The sequence below is a fragment of the Chinchilla lanigera genome, unplaced genomic scaffold (assembly GCF_000276665.1).
Source record: "Chinchilla lanigera isolate Chin_1 unplaced genomic scaffold, ChiLan1.0 scaffold00042, whole genome shotgun sequence".
NCBI classification, from domain to species: Eukaryota; Metazoa; Chordata; class Mammalia; order Rodentia; family Chinchillidae; genus Chinchilla; species Chinchilla lanigera.
This window is the reverse complement of record NW_004955443.1, coordinates 2,332,210-2,354,340: the sequence shown is the minus strand read 5'-3', so window position 1 is coordinate 2,354,340 and position 22,131 is coordinate 2,332,210. Positions and strand designations below refer to the sequence as shown.

General features: G+C 32.4%; 1 protein-coding gene across 1 annotated transcript in view; it reads right to left on the bottom strand.

Annotated features, from left to right (window-relative positions):
• Nucleotides 1-1,028: 1,028 nt before the first annotated feature.
• The window catches only part of Gabrg1 (gamma-aminobutyric acid (GABA) A receptor, gamma 1), a 76,721-nt gene continuing 55,618 nt past the window's right edge, over nt 1,029-22,131 (bottom strand). The window contains exons 6-9 of the mRNA XM_005391906.2: nt 20,094-20,231; nt 19,817-19,969; nt 15,979-16,190; nt 1,029-6,627 (exon numbers count right to left, since the gene is read on the bottom strand). Coding sequence (XP_005391963.1) covers nt 6,358-6,627; nt 15,979-16,190; nt 19,817-19,969; nt 20,094-20,231 — 773 coding nt within the window. The 3' untranslated portion in view covers nt 1,029-6,357. The remainder of the gene's footprint in view (nt 6,628-15,978; nt 16,191-19,816; nt 19,970-20,093; nt 20,232-22,131) is intronic.

Below are 22,131 nucleotides of genomic sequence, written 5' to 3'. Positions count from 1 at the left end.
AGCTTTGATTAATGCATCTTTGAAAGACATTAAGAGTATGATATAGAGTGGAGAGTAATTAATATCATTACTTCAAGCAAAACTTTCTTCATTGAGATATTTTTCATTTAAATTTTAAAAAAAGAGAATTCATATTTAAATGCAATGATTTTTAATTAACACAGGGAAGTTACTGTGAGTCAGGAGTTCAGCAACTTTTTTCTACAGAATATCACAGGGTGAATATTGAGGCTGTCTGTGTCTTTCATTCTGTTGTCCCTGCTGGAGTCTGGCAGTTGCAGACCTGATATAAGTGATGGACGCGGCTGTGTCTGCATAAACATTGCTGTGGCTGTAGTTTGTCTACTCTTTCTCAAAAAATTTAAAACTCTATATTTTGATTGGATGTAAAGAGTACTTTTTAAAAGCACTTTTAGAATATATCTAAAGTGTTCCACTGGAAAAAAATCCTCTTTGGCCCTATAAAGTAAGGAATAACATAGATGATACTATTATGCTATTACTAAATAACATGATACAATGTTTTTGTGTTTTAAATAAAATACAGTTTTTGCTTTTCAGGTCCCCAGTTCTCTTTTGTGAAATTATCATGTTCTACTCTTGGAATATGGGCATTCACATTACCTTCAAACTAGTTCTGCATAACTGAAAAATAAGGATATTCGCAGTAAAAAGTATAAAAATTTCACTTTAGCCTACAGAATATTTGAAATGTTAAGGAAGAGTATCTCAAAGTTCAAATTAGGATTAAATCACAAATAATTAGAATTATCCAGATATTCAAAGTGTTAGCAGCAAAAACCATATATTAATATTATTTATCTTCATGACAACTAATAGTTTAGTTCTTTTTTCAAAACTCTATTTCAAGAAGTTTCAAGAAGAAACTATTAAATACATTTAATTTGAAAAATGTGAAATACTAATCAGAAATTAACTTCAACACTGAAGGTATGACCACATATGCTACAACAACAGAGGGTGTTATCTACACAGAAAATATCACAAAAGACACACTGTAAGAGTGTAACATGAAACTTTATTTCACCACAAGTTACAGAGTTTATTTTGTACGTAGGATCATGAATGCACAGAGTACACTGGAAAATTAAAATATCTTTGTCCCACACAAGTGTTTCTCGAAAAGATACAGCAAAAACTGAACAAAAGCATTTTCATTACAAGCCTAAACCTTTACTAAATAAATTGACTGCATACAGTTAATTGATGCAAATAATTTATATTACACTGATTTATTCAGACCCAAAGTTTTTCCAGTTAAAATAAATCAGGTCCAAACACTGTGATCATAATCCACTGCTGCTTAATGGATTTTCCATTACCACAGCCATCACAATTTACAGACTCCAAAGGTCCAAGGACATTTCATTGTTCAGCAATAAAAATTTATTTATTAAGACAAACAATTCAGAAATCGTAAGTTGCAAATTTTATCAACTTCCTGTTTTCTGCTGGTCCCACAATAGCCTCTTTCTTTACTCAGTTCTCTTTCTCCACCCTCCTGTCTCCCATATATATATTCTAGGTTAAGAAGATAAAAGAGGCTATTTGAAGAGAAACCCTTTCCATAAGCAGCGGATTTATGACCAAATTTTGTGAAAATAGTAATAAACCAGACAAACCACATTTGATGTGTACTTTGAGGTATTGTTCTTTTTTCATCCCTAGTACATAAGTTATTACTAAAAAGTGAGCATTTGATTTAGATACAACAGCAAGCAAGACTATAACACACCCATAATTTCTAATGTTTGAGTGTCTAGCCACACGCGGACAAGTATTATTCAATACAGGACCTCCTCGGCCCCACGTGCATACCTTGTTTCTACGGATGCTGTTTGCTAATCACAATTCTAGTACCTTCTAATTTTCTCTCTTATTCTATCTTATCTCCCCACTCTACTGAAAACTTCTACCACCAGCATATCCGTTTCCATCCCTACTCACTTCCTATATCATAGATGATACTTTAATTTTCTTACAGCAAATATTGCACACCGATAAGATGAAACTTCTGAAAGTTTAATAACTGCTTTTTGTACTAAAGTAGTCACTCTTCCTGAATTTATGATATTGTTGGGCCACCTGACATCTGCTTTCTCACCACTTAACTGTGAGACAAGGTCTTTCTATCTTCAGTTTGGAGTATATCAATGGAAATCATTACTTCCAAATACAATGAAATTTCTATGTTTGTTCATATTTCTGTATCTTTATTCAAGTTGCTTTTTCAACCAGATATTTTGATCTCTATTTCTCTCACCTACAGACACACTGAATCCCGAAAGTCATATTTTAAACACATTCTTTTGGACACCTTCCCAGAGTTACTCTTTCCTTAAATTGTACAACTAATCCTTTTCTCTCTGTATCTATTCCTTGACAATTCATGTACATTTTCTATTCTGTCTGGAGCACTTTGTGCATAGAAAATATTGCATAAATGTTTGAGTTGGGCTACCTCATTTCTAAACTGCAAATATAGATAGGCAGAACCAACCTTACATTTACCAGAGCAAGTGTCAATCGTGTTTGGAATTCCAACTGGAATGTATTTAATAAACATTTATTCATTGTTTTTGTGACCTTATAGTGGCCTATCAATGCTACTCCCTAGCCTTAAAGAAGAAAAGATGGTCAACAGAAGTATAATATCACTATGCCTGGCCTTCGTATAATATAACAGTGAGGATCTGGATAAATTTGACGTTATAAAGAACAATAGCTTGGTCAGGAATTATTTTCACAGTGCTTCAAGTGGACTAATGCTAAATCATTAGGTGGCTATTAACACCACTTCAGCTCTAGTGATAAGATTGATGAAGGAATCATGAATGTGGTTTCTTGCTACAGTAATTTTTCAGTAGTGGGCAGAGCACTGATATAGGTACTTAGTAATTTTGTGGATACATTCTTTATTTATTTTGTTTATTCAAATATTGGTTGTTAGTTTCAACTTTACTCAGACCAGTCATTAGAATTATTTAGTCATGATATACTGAACTGAAACACAATTTCATATAAACAGTTATGTGTGAGTCCTATGTGGTATTCTTTTTGATGTTGAATTATCAGCAAGAATGCAGCTCTCCACTTCATCCTTGTTCTTAAGAAAAAATACAACCCATTTATGATTATTGTACATGTCCATATCCAAGTATGTGGGCACACTAAATGTGGAAATCACTGATAAGTGCTTCATATTTACCAATAGTGTGCTTAATATAGAGTTTACTAGGTCTTAAAACTTAATGAAATCTCACTTTAACTTAAAATGAAATACATTCAATGAGTTATGTAATTCTTAATGACATTGAAACTTTATATTTAATTAGCTTTACTTGGGAAATTTTTCTCTTTCCTTACTAAAATCTCAGATTATCTAAGAAGTTTCTTAAATTTCTAAAGCAAGTTAACATTCTATGCATTAACATCAAGTGGTTATAATTTTGTCTAATTCAAGGACACATAAACTATTACTCTGTCATTATAAATCAAAATAAATAAAGTTAGGTCAGTCACATTTCTCCTTCTCAGTGCCTTTACATCCTGCTCATATAGTTAGAGGATGGGTCTTTGTGAATTAAACATTTTTCCAATGATCCTAAATTCCTCTGTTTCCCTTATCCTTTGCATTCTTTATATCTACTTTTTGATCTATGTTAGAGGTTTGTTTTTTGCATTCAGCAAAAGTCCCCCTTAAACCAATAAAATAAGACATAGCTCACCTGAAAAAAGAAGAGGATTAAACATCTTTGCCAACATGGCAAAGCTAATACCTGAAAACAGAACAAGAATTAGAGGAGATCTCCTTTGAGAATAAGCTCTTTTGATTTCTTGTCAAAAAAAAAAAAAAGAATGTAAATATATTTCTACCCTTTAATTTTTATTTTTACAAATAGTAAAATTTTCATACTTTTGTTTCTGATCCATAAATTTAGATAAAGCTGCTGAAAATACCACTGGCTTTGAAAACTAAATGCTTATTTTGATGGTATATACAAGAAATATATAGGAAAGTATCTTCCATATTTTTATCAACTGTATTTTCACATGTAAATTTTGTCAACATTTAAAATCTAGTTAATAAGACACCAATGAAAAAAATCAAGGCTCTTTATTTCAAGCATGTTCAAGAGCTTTAAAATGTAGTCATGCTCAGATAAAATTGAAAAATCCCAAATCTAAACTACCGTAATAATGAGTAACCTATAGCTTAAAACATGGAACTAGCCATAAAATAATTTAGTAAAATCCTTTATTTCTTTATGGATATTTTATTTTTCATTTATTTCTAAATGGATGCTGTTATTTAAAATATCCACCAATACTCAGTATTATAAACAAGAATGCACAAGCAACCTGAAAATAAATATATACACGGCCAAAGTTTAACTTGACTCTCCATTAAAAAAACAAAAATAGAGCAGTTTTGCTGTTTGTCATTAATGTTCAATTTCTTTCTAGTTTTTTTCTGCCTAGAGGCTTATAAGCAAATTGGAAAATGATTAAGATTCAACTAAGGAATAACTGAAATATAGTTATATTAAAATGAAAAAGAAGTAGATATTTCAAAAATATAAGTGTAACTATGCCTGGGCATCCCCCAGGCATGCACTAACCTTGTGGAGGAATTATTGTTCTAAAAACTACAGCATCAAATTCACAGGTGACAGCACCCTCTTCAAGCTCTAAATTAGTTCTTGATCATAAATCTCTTCATCTGGATAACCATTTTTGGCAATGAAAACAATTTTTAGAGTTTATCTCCAACCTGACCCTTCCAAATTTCCTGAAAATAAAATTATTCTGGATGAATATGGAGAAGTGCTTATGAACAACGGATATGCCAGATGATTTACAGGGCTGTGTCACGGAAACCTAATTTCAACTCTCCTCTTCACGAGAGGCATGTGGCAGCCAGTAACCCACCAGCTCTGCTTATAGAGACTTCCTCTGGGCTTTTTTTGCTGTCTGTCGGCAACTAGACTGCTCTCACACTCATGTGCCTTAAAGATATCTGTAATGAAAGTGCAACCTTAACATGATTCTGTGGCTGTGCTCATTTCCTAGAAAAGATAACCTAATAATAATTTCTAATGTTGAGGAATGGGCTCAGAACTTAAGAGGTAGAATAGATAAATGTGTGACATAGGCATACAATTGTGTGCCAAGAAAGTCTGATCTTAAAAATGCATATATCAGACTATCTTCTCAGTGTAGCTTGCAACTTAATCTGCTAGATCCTTCTTGAACCACAGGAGTAAATGTTCCCTAATGATTTTATTAAGTTAAGGACTGCCACAACCTTATAGTACATGAAAAGAAAGATCATTTCCTTCTATATCTAATTTTAGCATTAGTACATCTTAACATCCGTAACTCATAAATGCTAAAAGGAGGAAAGTAAAATGGATAAATGTAACATTTTTCTTTATGATTTTTCAAATTGCATTTAAAAAACCTGACTGAAGTAGTTTCTTTCCAGGTGTGTATAACCTCAAACTAAAAGTAGCTGGAGTTTTGTTTCATACTGCATAAGGAGATGGGCTGTATTAAATGACAAGCCAACATTGGTCATCTCATAAATCATGTGCTGTTAGCAGCTAGCTTCACTCAATTATTCCACATTGTATTCATAAATCACAACACCACTTTTTACTCCATAAATTTATATAGTTATAAGTTATCAACTCAGAGTAAAAATTAAATTAAAATATTTAGAATAAATTATTTTCTTCTCGGGAGTAAAACATCTGCAAAATAAATGCAAGGAAATCATGGTTTTCTCTTTTTAACAAGATATATGTTAAATAGGGCCGGCAAATAAAAATGAAGAAAAAAATCAAGTTAAAAACTTTTTAGGTAAAGAAAATAGATAAATCTTAGGCATTAGTCTCTGATTACATTATATTTAAGTATATTTAAATAAAATATGTACTAAGTTACTTCACGTTTAAAATATGTATCACAGAATTTATAAATCCCAAATCCTAATAAGCAAATAAAATTGAAGCATATAATAGCACTTAAATATACTGGATTTAACAATTCATCAGTTTCACATAAATTTAGGTAAATGAATCTAATACTATTTTTTGGGGGGGGGGTTAATCCTGTACCAGGAATCGAACTCAAGACCTTGCACTTGCCAGGCAGACGTTGTGCCGCTGAGCTAAATCCTCAGCCCCTGAGGTAAATGAATTTAAAAGCTGATATTTCATTTACCTATGGAAGCTTAAAAATGACAATATTGTTTGTATTTTAACCATTGATTTCTCTGCATTTTGAGTTTTAACTTCATGTTACTGAAGTACAGCTGATTAAACTGGAGATTTATAAGTAAAGGTAGCCAACCCAATAAACCAGATTGAACAGGGCAAACGCTGTTGGGAAGAATATCCGTGAGTAGGAGTCAATTCTAGCAATGCGGATGTGTACCCTGCCTTCCCTCCAGGACCCTGCTTTGCAGTCTTCAACGCAGCAGAAGAAGCTGGCGCAGTCTTTGCCCTCCAGGCACTGATAGCCGTAATCGTCCTCCCCTTGCGGCAGGGAAATGCTGCTCATCGGAATCAGAGTGGCTCCAGCATGGACACCAGGAGACACCTGCGTGATAGAATGAATGAGTTTTTCAGGCGCAGAGCAGAATAAAGGAAGACTACTGTGTCACCATCAAGGCAAGCTCCAGGAGACATACGGCAAAAGTAATGCTGATTTTCAAACATCAAGTATGTTCAATTCTAATGTATTTTTAGATTATGATTTACTGAGCAATATATAACTTTCCTTACATTCCAAAGATCATGTGGAAAACAACCCAGAAAATAAAACATATTTTATATCTTTAGAAACTTGATGCACCAAAATATTGCCAACTATGAATCTCATTCTAAAAGCATACAAATAGGTTTCTATGATATTTTGCACTGAACTATTTACAGTACTATGAAGATACTTGTTTGCTATTATAGGTTTTTTATTTTAGTGATCATGAGAATAAATAACAATGAAGATATTGATAATACAAATGATTAAAGAAACTATGAATAAATGAAAAATATGTTTGTAGTAGTGAATAAGTACAAATTAGCATATTTTGGAGATATGTTCTGCAGGAATTTAAAACACAGTTTGGGGAAAAAGTGATGTTCAAAATACTGTTTATTCCACTAGGGTAGCTACCTTATAGTTGGAATTATATTAGCACCTGATTTTTTGTGACACTTGACGGGGAAATGATCACTTTTCCTTCCTGCCTGATAATAACTGCTACTATTATTGTTAGGGTTATTTGGGACACACATCAATTTAACTTGTTAATGTTTCCAGGTTTTGAATAATACTTAAATCATAAAAGTAATTTTTGAAAATATTAAATGTAAAGACAAGACCAGTAGAACAAAGAGCATTAAGGTAAACACTTTAAAGTCAGACAAAAGTCATATAAATTTCTAGCCTTGACTAGTAGAACTCTTCAAGCTTGACCAAAAATATTTGACTGTTTTTCGCAACTGAGATTATGTTGTACAAAGTCAGAGTAACAATAACATAGATTTGTTTGATGATGAACTGAGAGGGTGCACGTGAAGCACCCAGAAAATATTTGAAACAAAGAAATAATTTAGTTGCCAGTAGATACTAATTGTTGCATTAGTATTACTTTCATTGCTGACGTCTGACAAGGATGAGACACAACAAACAGAAAATACATGATAAACCAAACCTATGGACAATGATACTAACAACAAAAACTTGAACTTCATTAAAAAAATCACTAGAAAAAATATCAAATACTTGAATAAAATTGCAAGTAAACTATACATGAAGTCTACACTTTTGGTGATTTATCGTTCTTCATAATTTCTCCATATTTCTAAGGTCTTTTAAGTTATGCATCTTCTGATTATGAAAATCTGTGCTTTGGCCCAGAGATATAGCTCAGTGGCATAGCACCTGCCTGGCAAGAATGAAGTCCTGAGTTTGATTCCCAGGACCAAAAATTAAAATAGAATGAAATAAAATAAGACAAAATGAAAAAAATAAGATGCAATCAGTGCTCTGATTAGCTTGACATTGAATATAATTCCAAGGCTATAAAAATTGTTTTACGTGGCCTTCTTTTTAAGAAGATTTTTATGTTCTAAAACATTAGTTTTATGTTCTAAAACTAATTTGTATGTTCTAAATTTTGAAAAAAAAAATTTAAAAACCATGACAATTAACATTTCTTGGAAAACACTTTAAAAATCCAGGCCAATAAATAATGAAAATTCAGTAGATAGAAAAAGAAATAAAGAATAACATTCAGTAATATTTTAAAAGGGTAAAAGCATTATGTAAGTCATAATAATCATCTCTGATTCAAAATATATAGCTTGGAGATAAGTATCAATTCCCTAAACACAAATAAATTCATTACAGGACCTGTCTGGCTATATTGTAAGTAGCAAAGGCAATTTATTTTCAGATTTTAAGGACAAATCTTTTGAAAATGACACTCTGGGGACACTTGATGAGACTCCAGACTTTCAGTGCAGCACTAAAGTTATGTTAAAAAAAGACAGATTGGTATTCATTCCTTGTCATTTAATACTTAAAAAACATTTTCATATGCTAATGAGAGGAAAAGTAATTAAATAGAAACAGACAGAGAGCACATTTCATATATCATGCAGCACTGTCAAAAGTAAAATACCTTGTGCTTATCAGAAGATGCCAATTGTACATAAGAGGGATGATTAAATACTAAAGCACACAAAAATGTAGAAATACTGCCAGTAGCTCATTGTAAAAACAGACTAATCTCTGCTGGTCAATATCTTGATGATCCTATTGTGATGACACTTTGACAATTTTCCAGCTTCTTACAGCCTCTTTTCTGCCCTCTAGGAAAATAAATTCATAAGGTACAAGTAGTTGCACATCAGTGAATGATGAGAGTGAACAGAAATAGACTGCATACATGCTGAGACAAACACCCAAGACCTACACAACATCAATAAAACAAAATAATGCAAACACACAAACTTCTGACCTGGAAATGCCTAATTAATGGGAAGAATATATAGAAACTGAGATGAATTTAATTGAATTGCAAATCCATTACATAGGCTGCGCTCCAAAGCAGCAAATATTGGGAAAATAAAAATAAATCAGCTAATGTAATATAAAAAAATTACAGCATAACGAATATTATATAATGATCACTAAGATGATCAAAAATTATAAAATACACATCAGTGATAAAAAAAGACAAAGACAGGTATTGGTTACAAGTTCTCAGTTTGCATTTTAAAAGTTGTGATGAGCTTCTGTACATCAAAGTTTGAGATAGCCTAATGGATAAAGTCTCTCCAAAGAAAACAGATTTCAGAAAGCTGAAGAAATGGAAAAGTTGAGTCTGGAAACTGTTCTTTCCTCTCAAAAAATCCAGAAACATTCAAACAAAAGCAAGAGAAGTAGAAATAATAAGTCATTTAGGATGGAAGATATAGCATTAGTTAAATGATCATTTTTGAGTTAACAGCTAAACTGAATTAGAGAGCAACTACTGTTGAAGCAGAGCAGTAGAATAATGATGAGTGGGCTTTTTTATTGTCGTTGCTATTGTTGGTTTGTTTTAATTTTTGTTAGGGCTCCATAACTTCTGAAGGAACAAGAGTAAGATCTTAACAATACCTCAAGGGCGATTAAGACGCCTTTCTGAGGTTGATATTCGAATGGCCCAGAATGCCCTCATTTTTCTAACATTTATCATTTAGAGAGTCTGTGTGTATGTTTAGAAGCCATGAGTAATTTGTTCCCCACACACATGAAAATAACATCTGACCAATGGAAATTTGAAATACCTATCTGCATGGCCTATTGAAGAATAATCAAAACTAACATTTGTCAACCAACAAATGAAAAACATTATGATAAACAGCTAGAATTATTGACTCCAATAATTCAGGAAATGAGAGAACGTTATTTCTGGTAATTAGTCTACTCAGAAATGCTTGAGGAGCTAATGCGTCCATTGAAAGGAAAACAAAGGAGAATATTTGGAAAATAACACCTCTTAGAAATCGAAATGCTTATTGTAAATTTGAAAAAGCTCAAAAAGTTTTAAAATAAAATCTTGAGGAATTTACATGTTGTATACAGAGAAAAACTATGTCAATGAAAAAGATAACGATGTGAAAATCTTGAATGTATGTTTAACTTAAGTATTAAAACTCTATTTAATAGTAGTCTTACAGATGAAATAGAAATATATGGGACAAAATTTATCAAATTCCTAAAAGTAAAAGAGAGGAGCATTAAGTAATAATGTAAAATATAATTTTAAAAATCTTTCAAAAAATTTTTACATGAGAAATATGAAAATTTCACCAAAATAAATGAAAAAGTTTTGACTAAAATAATAATTACACTGCATTAGAATTAGTTACAATAATAAGCTCACATTTTAAAGCTTCAAATTTGACTAATATAGTAACTCTTAATAGTTTAAGATAAAATTTAACTCTTAAGAGCTTAACAGTCAAGATGAAATACAGAGGGAGAAAGAGACAGTGCCCGCTAAAGAGAGAATGAGAAGATAGGAAAGCTCCATTTTCTTTTCCACCATGAGCTAATCTTCATCCTTTTGTCTGTTTGATACATTCAAATTTGCTACTCTGAGAATTAGAAGTACAGAGAAGGTAGTCATCAGGGGAAGTAAAAGCATAAATGGTTAATATGTGATTAATTCTGAGAGTTGAGACCAACAATGCTACGTAGGTAAACTCTTCAATTGCACACTATTGTTCTGTTTGTCTCTATCAAATACGCATATTAAGTTAAAATTTGTTCATTTAAATGAGAGTTTTATTCAATGATTAATTTGTTTCTTTCAGATGTAATAGTCTGTGGTGCTTTCAGCAGGAAGAGAAATATGAAATGTTACTTAGATGGCAAAATGAAAAAAAGAGTTCATGATGACTTCCAAAAGATTCTCACGGTACTGCTGTGAAAAATGACATTAAATGATCCCTCTATCTTCTGAACTCACCCCCCCCAAGCACTGATGATTTACAATTACTTATTCAATCTTTTACTGAATTTTACGTTTCACCAATTTGATTCTTGCTCAGAGAGTTGCCAAATATAACTTCAGGGAAAATTTTTAAAATTTCGGAAATGGTAGATTGATACAGTGTTTCATTATTTTAATATGTACTCTAAAAGACAGATGAATGTCAACTCATGCAAATAACACACTGACTGAAAAGAATATCACTTCTTTGTAGAGAAGAGGCTGTGCATTAGGGAGTGGGGGAAAAAACACAAACACTTCCACATTATTTTCAACTTAATATCTAGTATTTGCTCTCATAGTATGCTTCGTTTTGAACTCTTGCAGTAGTTGCAAAATTTCTCTGTCTGCCTCTTTACCATTTAAACACACACTCTATTATTTCTACATATGTTTCAGGACTATTGTTGCAGATATACCATCATGGTTACAAGTGCATATGACTTACCAGGGCACATAAGACAAAATTGAAACTATCATAGTACTAAAGACCTGCCACACTCCAGTCATAAAAAAGTAGTTTAATTTTCTATCATCAACATGGGTCATTTTCTTTCTTAAATTTCCTTCTTTTAAAAGAGCTCCATCAACATAGCTTTCTCCTATGATAGAACTGTACTATATCTGTATTTTTCAGTACTCCCAGTCTCTTGTCACACATGACTTGAGCACTTAAAATAATCTAGTGCTAGGAAGATTTAAATTTAAAATTTAGTTTACATTGCATTACTTTAAACAATCTAGCCATATGCAACTAGTGCGTGCTGTATAGGCCCTGCAGGTTAGGCCACACATCAGTCTTTTTTAGTCTTATTTCTGAGCTCAACATTGCTCGGAGTGTTCTCTGTCTTCAATGTTCTCCCTAACTGCTTAGTCTGAACTTGCCACTTACTCTTTAAAGGACTATTTCAACACTATCACATGTTTTCTAAAATTTTCTCTGCCAAGCTTGCTTTGGAAGAATTAGTTTAACTTTTGTTTGAACAAATGATTTATTCTTAAAATGAAAGAAAATCTCTTACTTCCCTGTGACCCACACAGACATAGGCTTCTTTTCAACTTATGTGCCTCTTAGATCCGTGCTTCACGAACTCGTTATGTGGTGTATTAAGGACTGTGATGCTGGGCATTAGCTGTGTAGCCTCAGGTTTGTGGCACCTGTCTATTCCAATAAGAATGGTTCTTCTGGGGGCTGGGGATTTAGCTCAGTGGCAAAGTGCCTGCCTGGCAAGCGCAAGGTCGTGAGTTCGGTTCCCGGTACCGGAGAAAAACCAAAAAACCAAAAAAAAAAAAAAAAAAAAAATGATAAACCTCCCCTCTCACTGGCAATTTTCTCATAGCCTCTTTGATTACTTTTATGTCATTCATTTTCAACTGTATTGTCTTACATTTGCATTTGTAATCTATCTTTTTAAACTAGAATTATAGACCCATGAATGTGGAAAACACGTTCCATTTCTTTTTGTTTCCAAAATACCTTTTCCATGATCAGTGGAATATATGCTGTCATCTTATGGTTTCATCAAACTGAGAGACTAAAAGTAAGAAAGTCCTATTCACAAATGGGTACATCAAGATTCCGAGTATAATATGATTTTCTGAGGTTTCTGATCTTGGGAGGGCTCAGTAATCAAGTTTCAACATGACTGTTCTTCATTGACAATGGCTTATTACTACTATTGCCTTTCTGTGATCGTTATTTCTATGATTTAAGGGTCTTGATGACCTGGAAATATGATTAAATTCCTAAATTCTCTCAAAAACAAAAGTAGACATGAGTACACTTGAATCATTTTTAATTAGTGGTAATAAAAAAACATGTATTTTATGGGAATGAGGACCAATTCAAATGCCATTGATATCCGCAATGAAAAAGAACAAAGAAAGAAAACCAAATAAGGAAAGAGGAAAGGAAGAATGAAGGACAGAAGGGGAGAAAGAGACACATATTTAATACGGAGAGGAAGATAGAAAACATCTTTATTAGTTTATGTTTTTCTTAAATGGTTCATTAAAGCTAAAAATCTGTTACATTCAAATCTCATCTTTACTTAAAGGAAGCAAATCAGGGCATTCTAGGACTGAGAATCTAAGCTAAGCAGTTGGAGGGATGTCAAGAAAGGGATTTTAGTGTTGCTTAAGAGCCAACATGATGATGGTTCAGGGACTCCAGCCAGGGTCTTCTGTCACGGCCTAATGACTAACACAAATTATCAAAAGAAAGGTGAACGCGTGCTAGATTTTAAGCTAATAATCTGTGCCTGTACAAAAAAGAAATGGAGGACATGGAAGGAAAAACAAAGAGGCAGACAGAGACGAAGAGGGGATAAAATCACAGACAACTAAACCAAGAACAGGGACAGGGTACTGACAGATGTCTGGATCCAGGCTGCACATTTAATTTTCCTGGCTGGAAGAGGAGGCAGCGTGGATTCCACAAAGTCCCCAAGTAGAAGACTGACGGCAATAGGAAATGGAGCTCAGCTGTCTACTCCTCACAAAAGTGCGTTCTGATTTACCTGATTCACAAGACCAAACAGCTAAACACTGAATCAAGCAGAAATTAAGGTTTGCTAGCTGATCCCTGTTTTGTTTTCATCACCATTACCTGGTGATGAAAGCACTCATAAAGTACACCAGTGAACAACAGAAGAAAAGAACGGCTGGAGCGCTCTGTTTGGGATGGCTGTATAGATATATGTGCCACCCAGGTAGTCAATTACAGTGTGCCGATTGGACTGCGGCAATTTGCAATTTAGTGCATCAAAGGTTTTTTGCTTTGTTTTGTTTTGTTTTTTGGTTGCACTGGATTTGCATTCAGTTTAGAACCTTCACATTGAGCTATCTTCCCACCTTTTTATGTCTTTTATTTGTACTTCCTTTCACTTTTTATTTTTGGGCCAGTTCCCATGAAGTTGCAAAATTCCCCAGGCTGGGCTCAAATTTGCGATCCTCCTGCCTCAACCCACAAGAATGCTAAGATTGCAGGCATGTGCCACCATGCCTAGCTGTCACTTAATTTTTATTCCTTAATCTTTCTTCTTTAATTTTTATCCTTCCTGGGCTTGATGCTAATTTTTGAAGCCTCTAAATGCAATTTTTTTACAATAATTAATTAAGAATAATTATTCTATAATAGAATAATAATTCTAGAATTCTTTCTTGTATGCATTTAATTAATTATTGAATGACACAATTTTAGGGTTTGCACTGCGCTGTTTCAGTTCTTCTGAGTAGGCAGCCGCTCAGAACTGTGGTCAGGAGTACATGATCTGGGCCAGAACTGATTAGCTGGTGTCCTCACAGGAGCCATTGTTTGGTTTTCTGTCCTTCCATTGTGTAATCATGGTTCTTACAGTAGATATTATTGGAATGAAAATAGAAAAACCATGTGACACTGGATAGTGTCTGGCTTTTCATACCAGTTGCTTTTATTCTAAGTATTTCCAAGCACAGTTTCCAGAAGCAAAGATTTGAAGGTAGTAATTAAACATTACTGCGACTGAGTAAATGATAAAATGGAAAAATCTTGATAGTAGGCTTGAGTCCAATTAAAGAAAAATAGTAGAAAACCTTCATAAAAAACTGAAAATTTAATAATGGATATTAAAGTTGAGCAACTTGTTCTCTAATGCGTTCTCTTTGGGATCACAGCAATCCTACAGGTAAACTAAAATGCTAATAGACTCATAGGTTAACTGTACAACACAATTTCCCAGTTTGTCCTGCCAGCACTGTGCTCTGGTTTCTTACAATATTGTGATAATCTCAAAACAAAATACATCAGAATGTGTATTTGGAGTATAATCTCTCTGAAAAATAAGATACATTTATAGGTAGGAAAATTTTATAAAGAAATTAATAAAAAGTAGAGGAAGGGGAAAACATTAACTGAATTCTAAAACTTACTAAGTGAGATAAAATATAAAACTTTATGCCTCATTGTATGTCCACTAAGGAAGGTTTATAGGCCTGCCATCCTCGAACAGCTGTTTTATACAATTTTCATTTATTTGAGTATTTTGGATCAAGTTTGCTTTTGAAACATTTACTATAATTAGTGATAAAGCGTATTTTTTAATTTTAAAGAAATAAATGCTGAATTTTTAGAGTCCAGTGGGAAAAGATGAATGTAGAGAAATGGTTACAGCCTGATTTCTGGCACAAAAAAAGACTTGGGTCTGAGTCCTGAATCCTTCACTTATTAAATTGCCCTTGTGCAAATTCCAGAGCTGATTCTTTCATTTATACTCTCAAAATAAATGAAATCATACATGTCAAATGCTCAGAGCACTGCTGGGAGGACGCAATAAGTGTTAGATATTACTCTCAGGTTGTCATAATTGCTGTTATAAAAATAAATTAAAATAAATTAGCCAGTACTTAAGCATATTAGAATCAATAAAATCAATTTTAATATATAAATGTTCTGTGTTATAAATTAAGGTAGATATTATATAATTGGGAAGTGGAAGTAAAGCAGTATAAACACAAAAAATAAAATAATTTTATGGCTGTGATATTCTCAACTTAAAGAAAGATATTAATCTCTAAGAAGGAGTTAATTTTGTGGGCCACTCATTGTTAGAAATCCATATCCTGATAGGAAATGTCATCAAAGGGAGATCTTTAATGATATTTTAAGTACAAAGAATACACTACTTATGAAAGCTGTCATAGTATAAGAAATCTTTGTCTACAGGGAACACCTAATAAGAATACTAGAGAAATAAAAATATATTTTCTATGTTAAATTCTCCAGTTGCACTTTAGTTTTATTTTTCTTTTGTCATAAACCCTCAACCATCATTTGTATCCTAAGCAAATATAACATGAATATTCAATAACAGAAGTTTTAGGTAAATTGAAGTTTATGCAATAGAGATTTTGTAACATACCGAGGTCTTGTTTTTTATCTTCCTGTCTTTAGTTGTCTTTCCTTTTTTGTTGCTAGTAAAATAATGCAGGGTTCCATATTCCATTAGGGCCGCAAAAACAAAAATGAAACAAACAGAAACAAAGAGATCCATCGCAGTCACATAAGAAACCTTCGGTAAAGACTTCCTGGCAATTGTACTTAGCGTTGTCATGGTCAAAACTGTAGTGATACCTGTGGAGAGAAGGAAAAAAAACCCAGAAGATTAAAAATAATTTAATGGACTGGTTTTATTCTTCCACGTGATTTGGCAATATTGTGAACTGAATCACAGCAATCCTACAGGTAAACTAAAATGCTAAGAGACTCATAGGTTAACTGTACAACACAATTTCCCAGTGGAAATTGTGGAAACAATGGAAACAAAAGGATATGATTACTAGTCGTTTACAGAGAATCACTGGTAACCATAGCTACATGATGTTAAATGCCTTCTTTGTGTCTGCGAATTTTAATCATTTAAATTACTGTGGAGCAAGGTGACTCCCGATACCTTTCCTTTCCTTCCTCCATAGCAATGAAATTATCAACTTTTTACCTGGTGTGTGTTTGTCTGGAAAAACAACTTTGTCACCTTTTCTGTGGTAGAGTGTGACCACAGGCTAAGATATAGTGAGGAAGAGCTATAGATTGGAAGCAGTGTCTAAAAGATGGCATTAAAGAGATGGAGAAGCCCTTTGTTCTCTCCTCCTTATGTACTGCTGGAATACAATGGTCAGAACACCAGGATTCTCCTAGGGCATAGAGGATCTTGGAAGTTCAAATCATCGAAGACCCAGCAGAAAGCTAGAAGGAACCTGAATCCTTGATATTGCAATGTGCCTTATGACTTTGGCAAATACCTCTGAACTTGCACATGAGAAATATGTACCTTTTGATCAAACTGAAGCAAAAGTGACTGGAGGTCTTCTGCCATGTACAGTTACAGCGTAAGGTTTTCTTACATGATAACTTGAATCTATTTTTATCTCAAATTTAAATGAAGAATAAAATCATGGCCAAAGAATATTTAAAAAACATGGAGTAAGTATTTGTATGTATAAGACTTCAGCTCCTGTAATTGGGATATGTCCAGGACCCCCACCTGGTGTATATTATCTTTAGAAATATGTATTTATCTTCACTTATTGGCCATTTTGGGTCCTTACCATTATTAATCTAAGTCACCAAAATCATAGGTGTACTTGGTATCTTTTCTTATTAAATTGCTGTAGTTTTCTTTCTTTAGCCTAAAAGATGTAGTCCTAGAAGTACAATTGCTTACTCTCTTAAAAGTACTAAATGTAATATCGAATGCTTTGTAATTTGGCCAACACATATAGAAAGATGGCTTCTGCAGTGAAAGAAGAAAACTAGGAAGAGATGCAGCAGCCGTGTCTTTGGTGTGGTGAGGGCCATATCCATGACTTTCTCTCCTGACTCCATTGCAATATGCTCTGCTAGTTCCTCTCTCACGCTCATCGTTTTAGTCTCATCACTTATTTAGATTTTTTTAAAGAAAGAAAATAAAACAGGTGCGATGCACTCAAAATCAGAGAGGCAAACCTAAGTTTAATCTCTTTCTTCTTCACCTATTTTCTTTGTGATCTTAAAGAAAGTTCTTAACACCTCTCATTTAAAAAACTGACATAGCATTTACTTATAATACATGTACAGAAATGATTTAATTTATTTTTTGCTCTGAGATAATTAATGAATTTGTCTTCCTTTCTAATACTAGTAATTTAAAGGTATAATTTTCTAAATAACGTGTTAACTGCATTTATATGTTAAATTCTTATTGAAATTCTATTTGCAATGTTTTCTAAATTCCATTTTCTTATTTCACCCAAGACACATAAGATATCATTTTGTATTTCAAAATATAAGACCATTACTAGTTATTTTTGTCAACTTTAAACTTACTTCTTCTGTTTTCATAGAAAAATATACTTGATATTTCAGTCACTCAAATTTTATTGAACTCTTGGTTGATGTTCAACACGCACTTGGAAATGTTATGTACACTGATGTTAGGTGTGTTATTCCATAAATATCAACTGTTCAAGTAGTTGATGATTTCATTCAAGTTTTCTACATCTTGGTTAATCTTTTATTCTTGTAGTTGTAACAGAATGAGAAAGGATGTTAAAATGTCCAGTTATGGTTACAGATTCATCTACTTTTTTCCATTATTCTTGACAATGTTTGCTTTAATTATTTTGTAATTAAAGCTACATCTTTGAGGTTTTATATGTAGCAAATGCTAAAGAACACTGTGTCCCATTTCTCCTCACTTCCACACAATTTGCAGGAAACATTGAATTACTGCGTTCTCACAGCACAGAGCAAGATTTTTAAAACTACTTTTGGTTTCTCAAGTTATGTCCTGTCCTTATATCAAAATTCTTGAAATCAGTGTGTGTTTTGATTCTGTTATCAATGGTTACATTAAATTTTAACTTATTAAAACACTGTTACACATCTGTTCTATAAGGTAAGAAAAATTGCAGTAGGTTTTAGCTTTCAGAATTTTCTGCTCAAATTTAAAAGCTAATATCACAGTGTTAAGCTTGGAAAGACGATGAATTTATGATTAAAATATCTATGCAACTATGATAATTTGAAACATTTGTTATATTTAAAGGGTAATATAAGACCACTTCAGATATCACTGTCTTTTCTTTATGGTTTCCCTTGTTCGAGATCTTAGACTCTCAAGAAAACTGCATCTCCAAGTGTGTTATAGATTGCCCTTTTAATCAATGGTATTTTATGGACAATTTTTAGATACACAGAGATTAGTAACACACTTTATATATCACAAGATCCAGGGAGCAAAATGCTTTATATTTATTGCTGTCACCTTTAAGTGTTTTAAAATTTACCTTATTAGACACATTTACGAAATATCATCGAAACCACATGGAAAACTCTTCAATGTTCAAAACAGAAAATTTCTAAACTATAGTTTTTAAAGACACAAATGACAGCAGTGTTATTCAAGCCCTACATTGATCTTGGAAATGAACCAAATGATTAACAAGATTTCTGTGTGTCAGTATGCAAATGTAAGTTATCATTGCCTTTTAAACACATGTGTAGTAATTAGTCACTTATTTTCTTATGAGTATTATTATTGAAATCGATTGCTACAGTAAGAGAACAAAAATCCAAAAAAACTTTATTGAGGGTGAATTACAGATTGCCCTTTTAATCAATGTTATTTTAAGGACAATTTTTAGATACACATACAATAATACACACTTTATGCATCACAAGAGCCAGGGAGCTTCTTGTTCTTTTCAGGAACCGCCCTTTGGAACAGCTGATTGTTCATTAGCAACATTGTACAAGCAAAGGATTTCAAAGCTATTCAAACACACACAGGTAAATGAATGTAATTATTAGTCATTCAGCTAAAACCTAAATTAAATGTTGATGAAAAGCAATTGAAAGTACTGGTCAATATAAGGAATTTTCTGAAATTTTTTCTTTACTACATTATTTCTCTCTATATATAAATATTAAAATATATATTCTAAACATATACATATAAGTAGTGCAGTACAGAACCTAAATATTTTTGCATATTTCTTTGTATTATATATATTCCTTTATATTGTATATATATGTATATATATATTTAGAAATAGTGTAGTAAAGAACTTAAATATATATTTATATTTCTTTCAACTTAGTATTACACTAGTTTGTGTTCCAATTTGCTGGAATATTTCTAATATATGTATCTATAAACTCTTATTACATTAAAATACTTTAAGTCTTGTGTTATTGTAGCAACACATTACATATCATACCTAGTGATGTTCTTGCAGGTACTGCATCTTTATTGATCCAAAAAGACACCCAGGAAAGAACCACTGTGAGAATACATGGAATGTAGGTCTGAATAGTGAAGTAGCCCATTCGTCTGCTCAGGTCAAAAAAAATTGTCATGATAACATAATCCCCTGAAAGACAAATAGTATGTTTTATTTTGCTAGAAAAACTATGAAATACATATTCCAACCCATATATTCACATACCAATGCCATTTAGTGCTAGCTCAATTCAATGATACACGTTTATCCTTACCTGAGATTGTGTGAGCGATTTCAGTCGAGTTTCTTAAACCTACAAATGCAAATTGATACAATCTCCAGTATTTAGGATCTGCCACTTCTACAGAAGGCTTTTTCCATTTATATTCAATTTCATTTTTAGGGTATCCATCTATAGGAAAAGTTTAGAAGAAAACATGTAGATTCACAAGATCTAAATCAGGTACTGTTGCAATAACAACATTATGCAAACTCTTGCAAATTTTTCCTTTATTTGTTATTATAAAATATGACAAATATAAAACAGACCGAATGAAATATGTATATATAATTTAGAAAGGAATCCTGTTTTTTTTATTTCATGCTGATACACTGATTTCAGAGGCAACTTTTCTTGGAGCCCTTGGTGGTGAGTGTTTGGTATTTTTTTCATGTGAACCTATGTATCTCAGGTTTAAGAAGAGATTACATTCTATTAGACTTCTATTCCACGATACTGTTAAAACCAATAAAGTTACCATGTTTTTCAACTGTCCTCAGGTCATACCTGAGTGTAAACCTAACGTTCAGGTTTCCAATTTTTATATGGATTTGGAAGCTAACCAAATTTTTATATTTGTGATCAACTATATATATTTGGAAATATATTAATAATAGGAAGCTTTTAATTAGTTCAACAAAATGGTTAGTCTACATATTAAAGAGAGTTCACTAATTCATTTTAAATATTTCCCAAACAGTATATCATTTTCCATGTTATCTTATCCATATTCAAATAAAATAATTATATTTTCTGCTAATTTACTTAAGAGTTTACATTTCATGCTAGCAGCAGAGCAGGCACTAATACCCTGCGTTGCCATTGCTAGAGTCTGCCCTGCTGCTAGGGGACTTCTCTCTCTTCTTTGTTTCATAGGGCTCTATTTATACTACTTTTCGCATATTTCTTGTGCATTTCAATTACAAAGTAGTATGTAGTCACAGTACTCAGGGATACGGGCACAAGATACGTGGCAACTCTGCTTCTCATGACATTGAGTTTCAAAATTCGGGCTGTAATAAAATTGTCCTCATAGTGTTATATGCAATTTTAGAAATAGAAGGTTTAATTTTCTACTGGACGTCTATAGAATGCTTAGACAAAGTTAGCTATGATTATTATATTTATGTCATTCATGTTCAATTGCAGTTAGGGGGAGGGATTATTAACTGTTTGTAGTGGCAATCAATGCCAAAGCCAAATCAAGATGTAAGAATGGCACGTAGACAAGAGCACAATGACCGTTCTCATCCAGGGGTCACATATCTACTGCTCCTTGAGTGTTCTTATTAATAAAGTGTTTGTTGTGATTTGGCTATATTACTACTGAGAAATTAATGTCTAAAAGAGAAAGAAGTGACATATGAGATCATTAATATGAAATGATGTTATAATGAGACAAAATTTGTTAGGATAATCCAAGAAAATAATTAATATAGTACAACAAGAGATGTTCTAGAATTTAGGAAAAGTGAGATAATACTTATAAGTAATTATATTACATTCATCTGAGAGTAGATTCCAGAGTATAATGGACTTCAAAAAAATTTAAGAAAAGAAAATAGCATCAGATAATTTGTAGATACAGGCAATAGCATTTTTAAAAGTTATTTTACATTTTCTGGGACTTACCTCATTATTGAGAAAAATAGCTTTGAAAAATACATATGAGGGTTAATATATTAATAATAACTAAAATTAACATCACAATAGATATAGCTATTTTATGGAAAGATAATAGATTTTAATGTTAAAATTATTTTGCTTTAATCACTTTTCTGTTTTTCTATTTTCCTTTAATTCAATTTGGAGGATTTTAATTTTAGATTTCTAATTTAGATTTTCCAACACGATAGTCTTCTGAAATATTTGCTATTCAGGAAGTAAATACTCTGCAATGAATCATTTTTTAAACACGTTTTTAATTCCAATGCAGTAAAGTTAAATTGCTTCCCAAAAAATTAATACAATTTGAATCACATTTTATTTCTGATTTGTACAAACATTTAAATACAAACTTATCTTCAGCAGT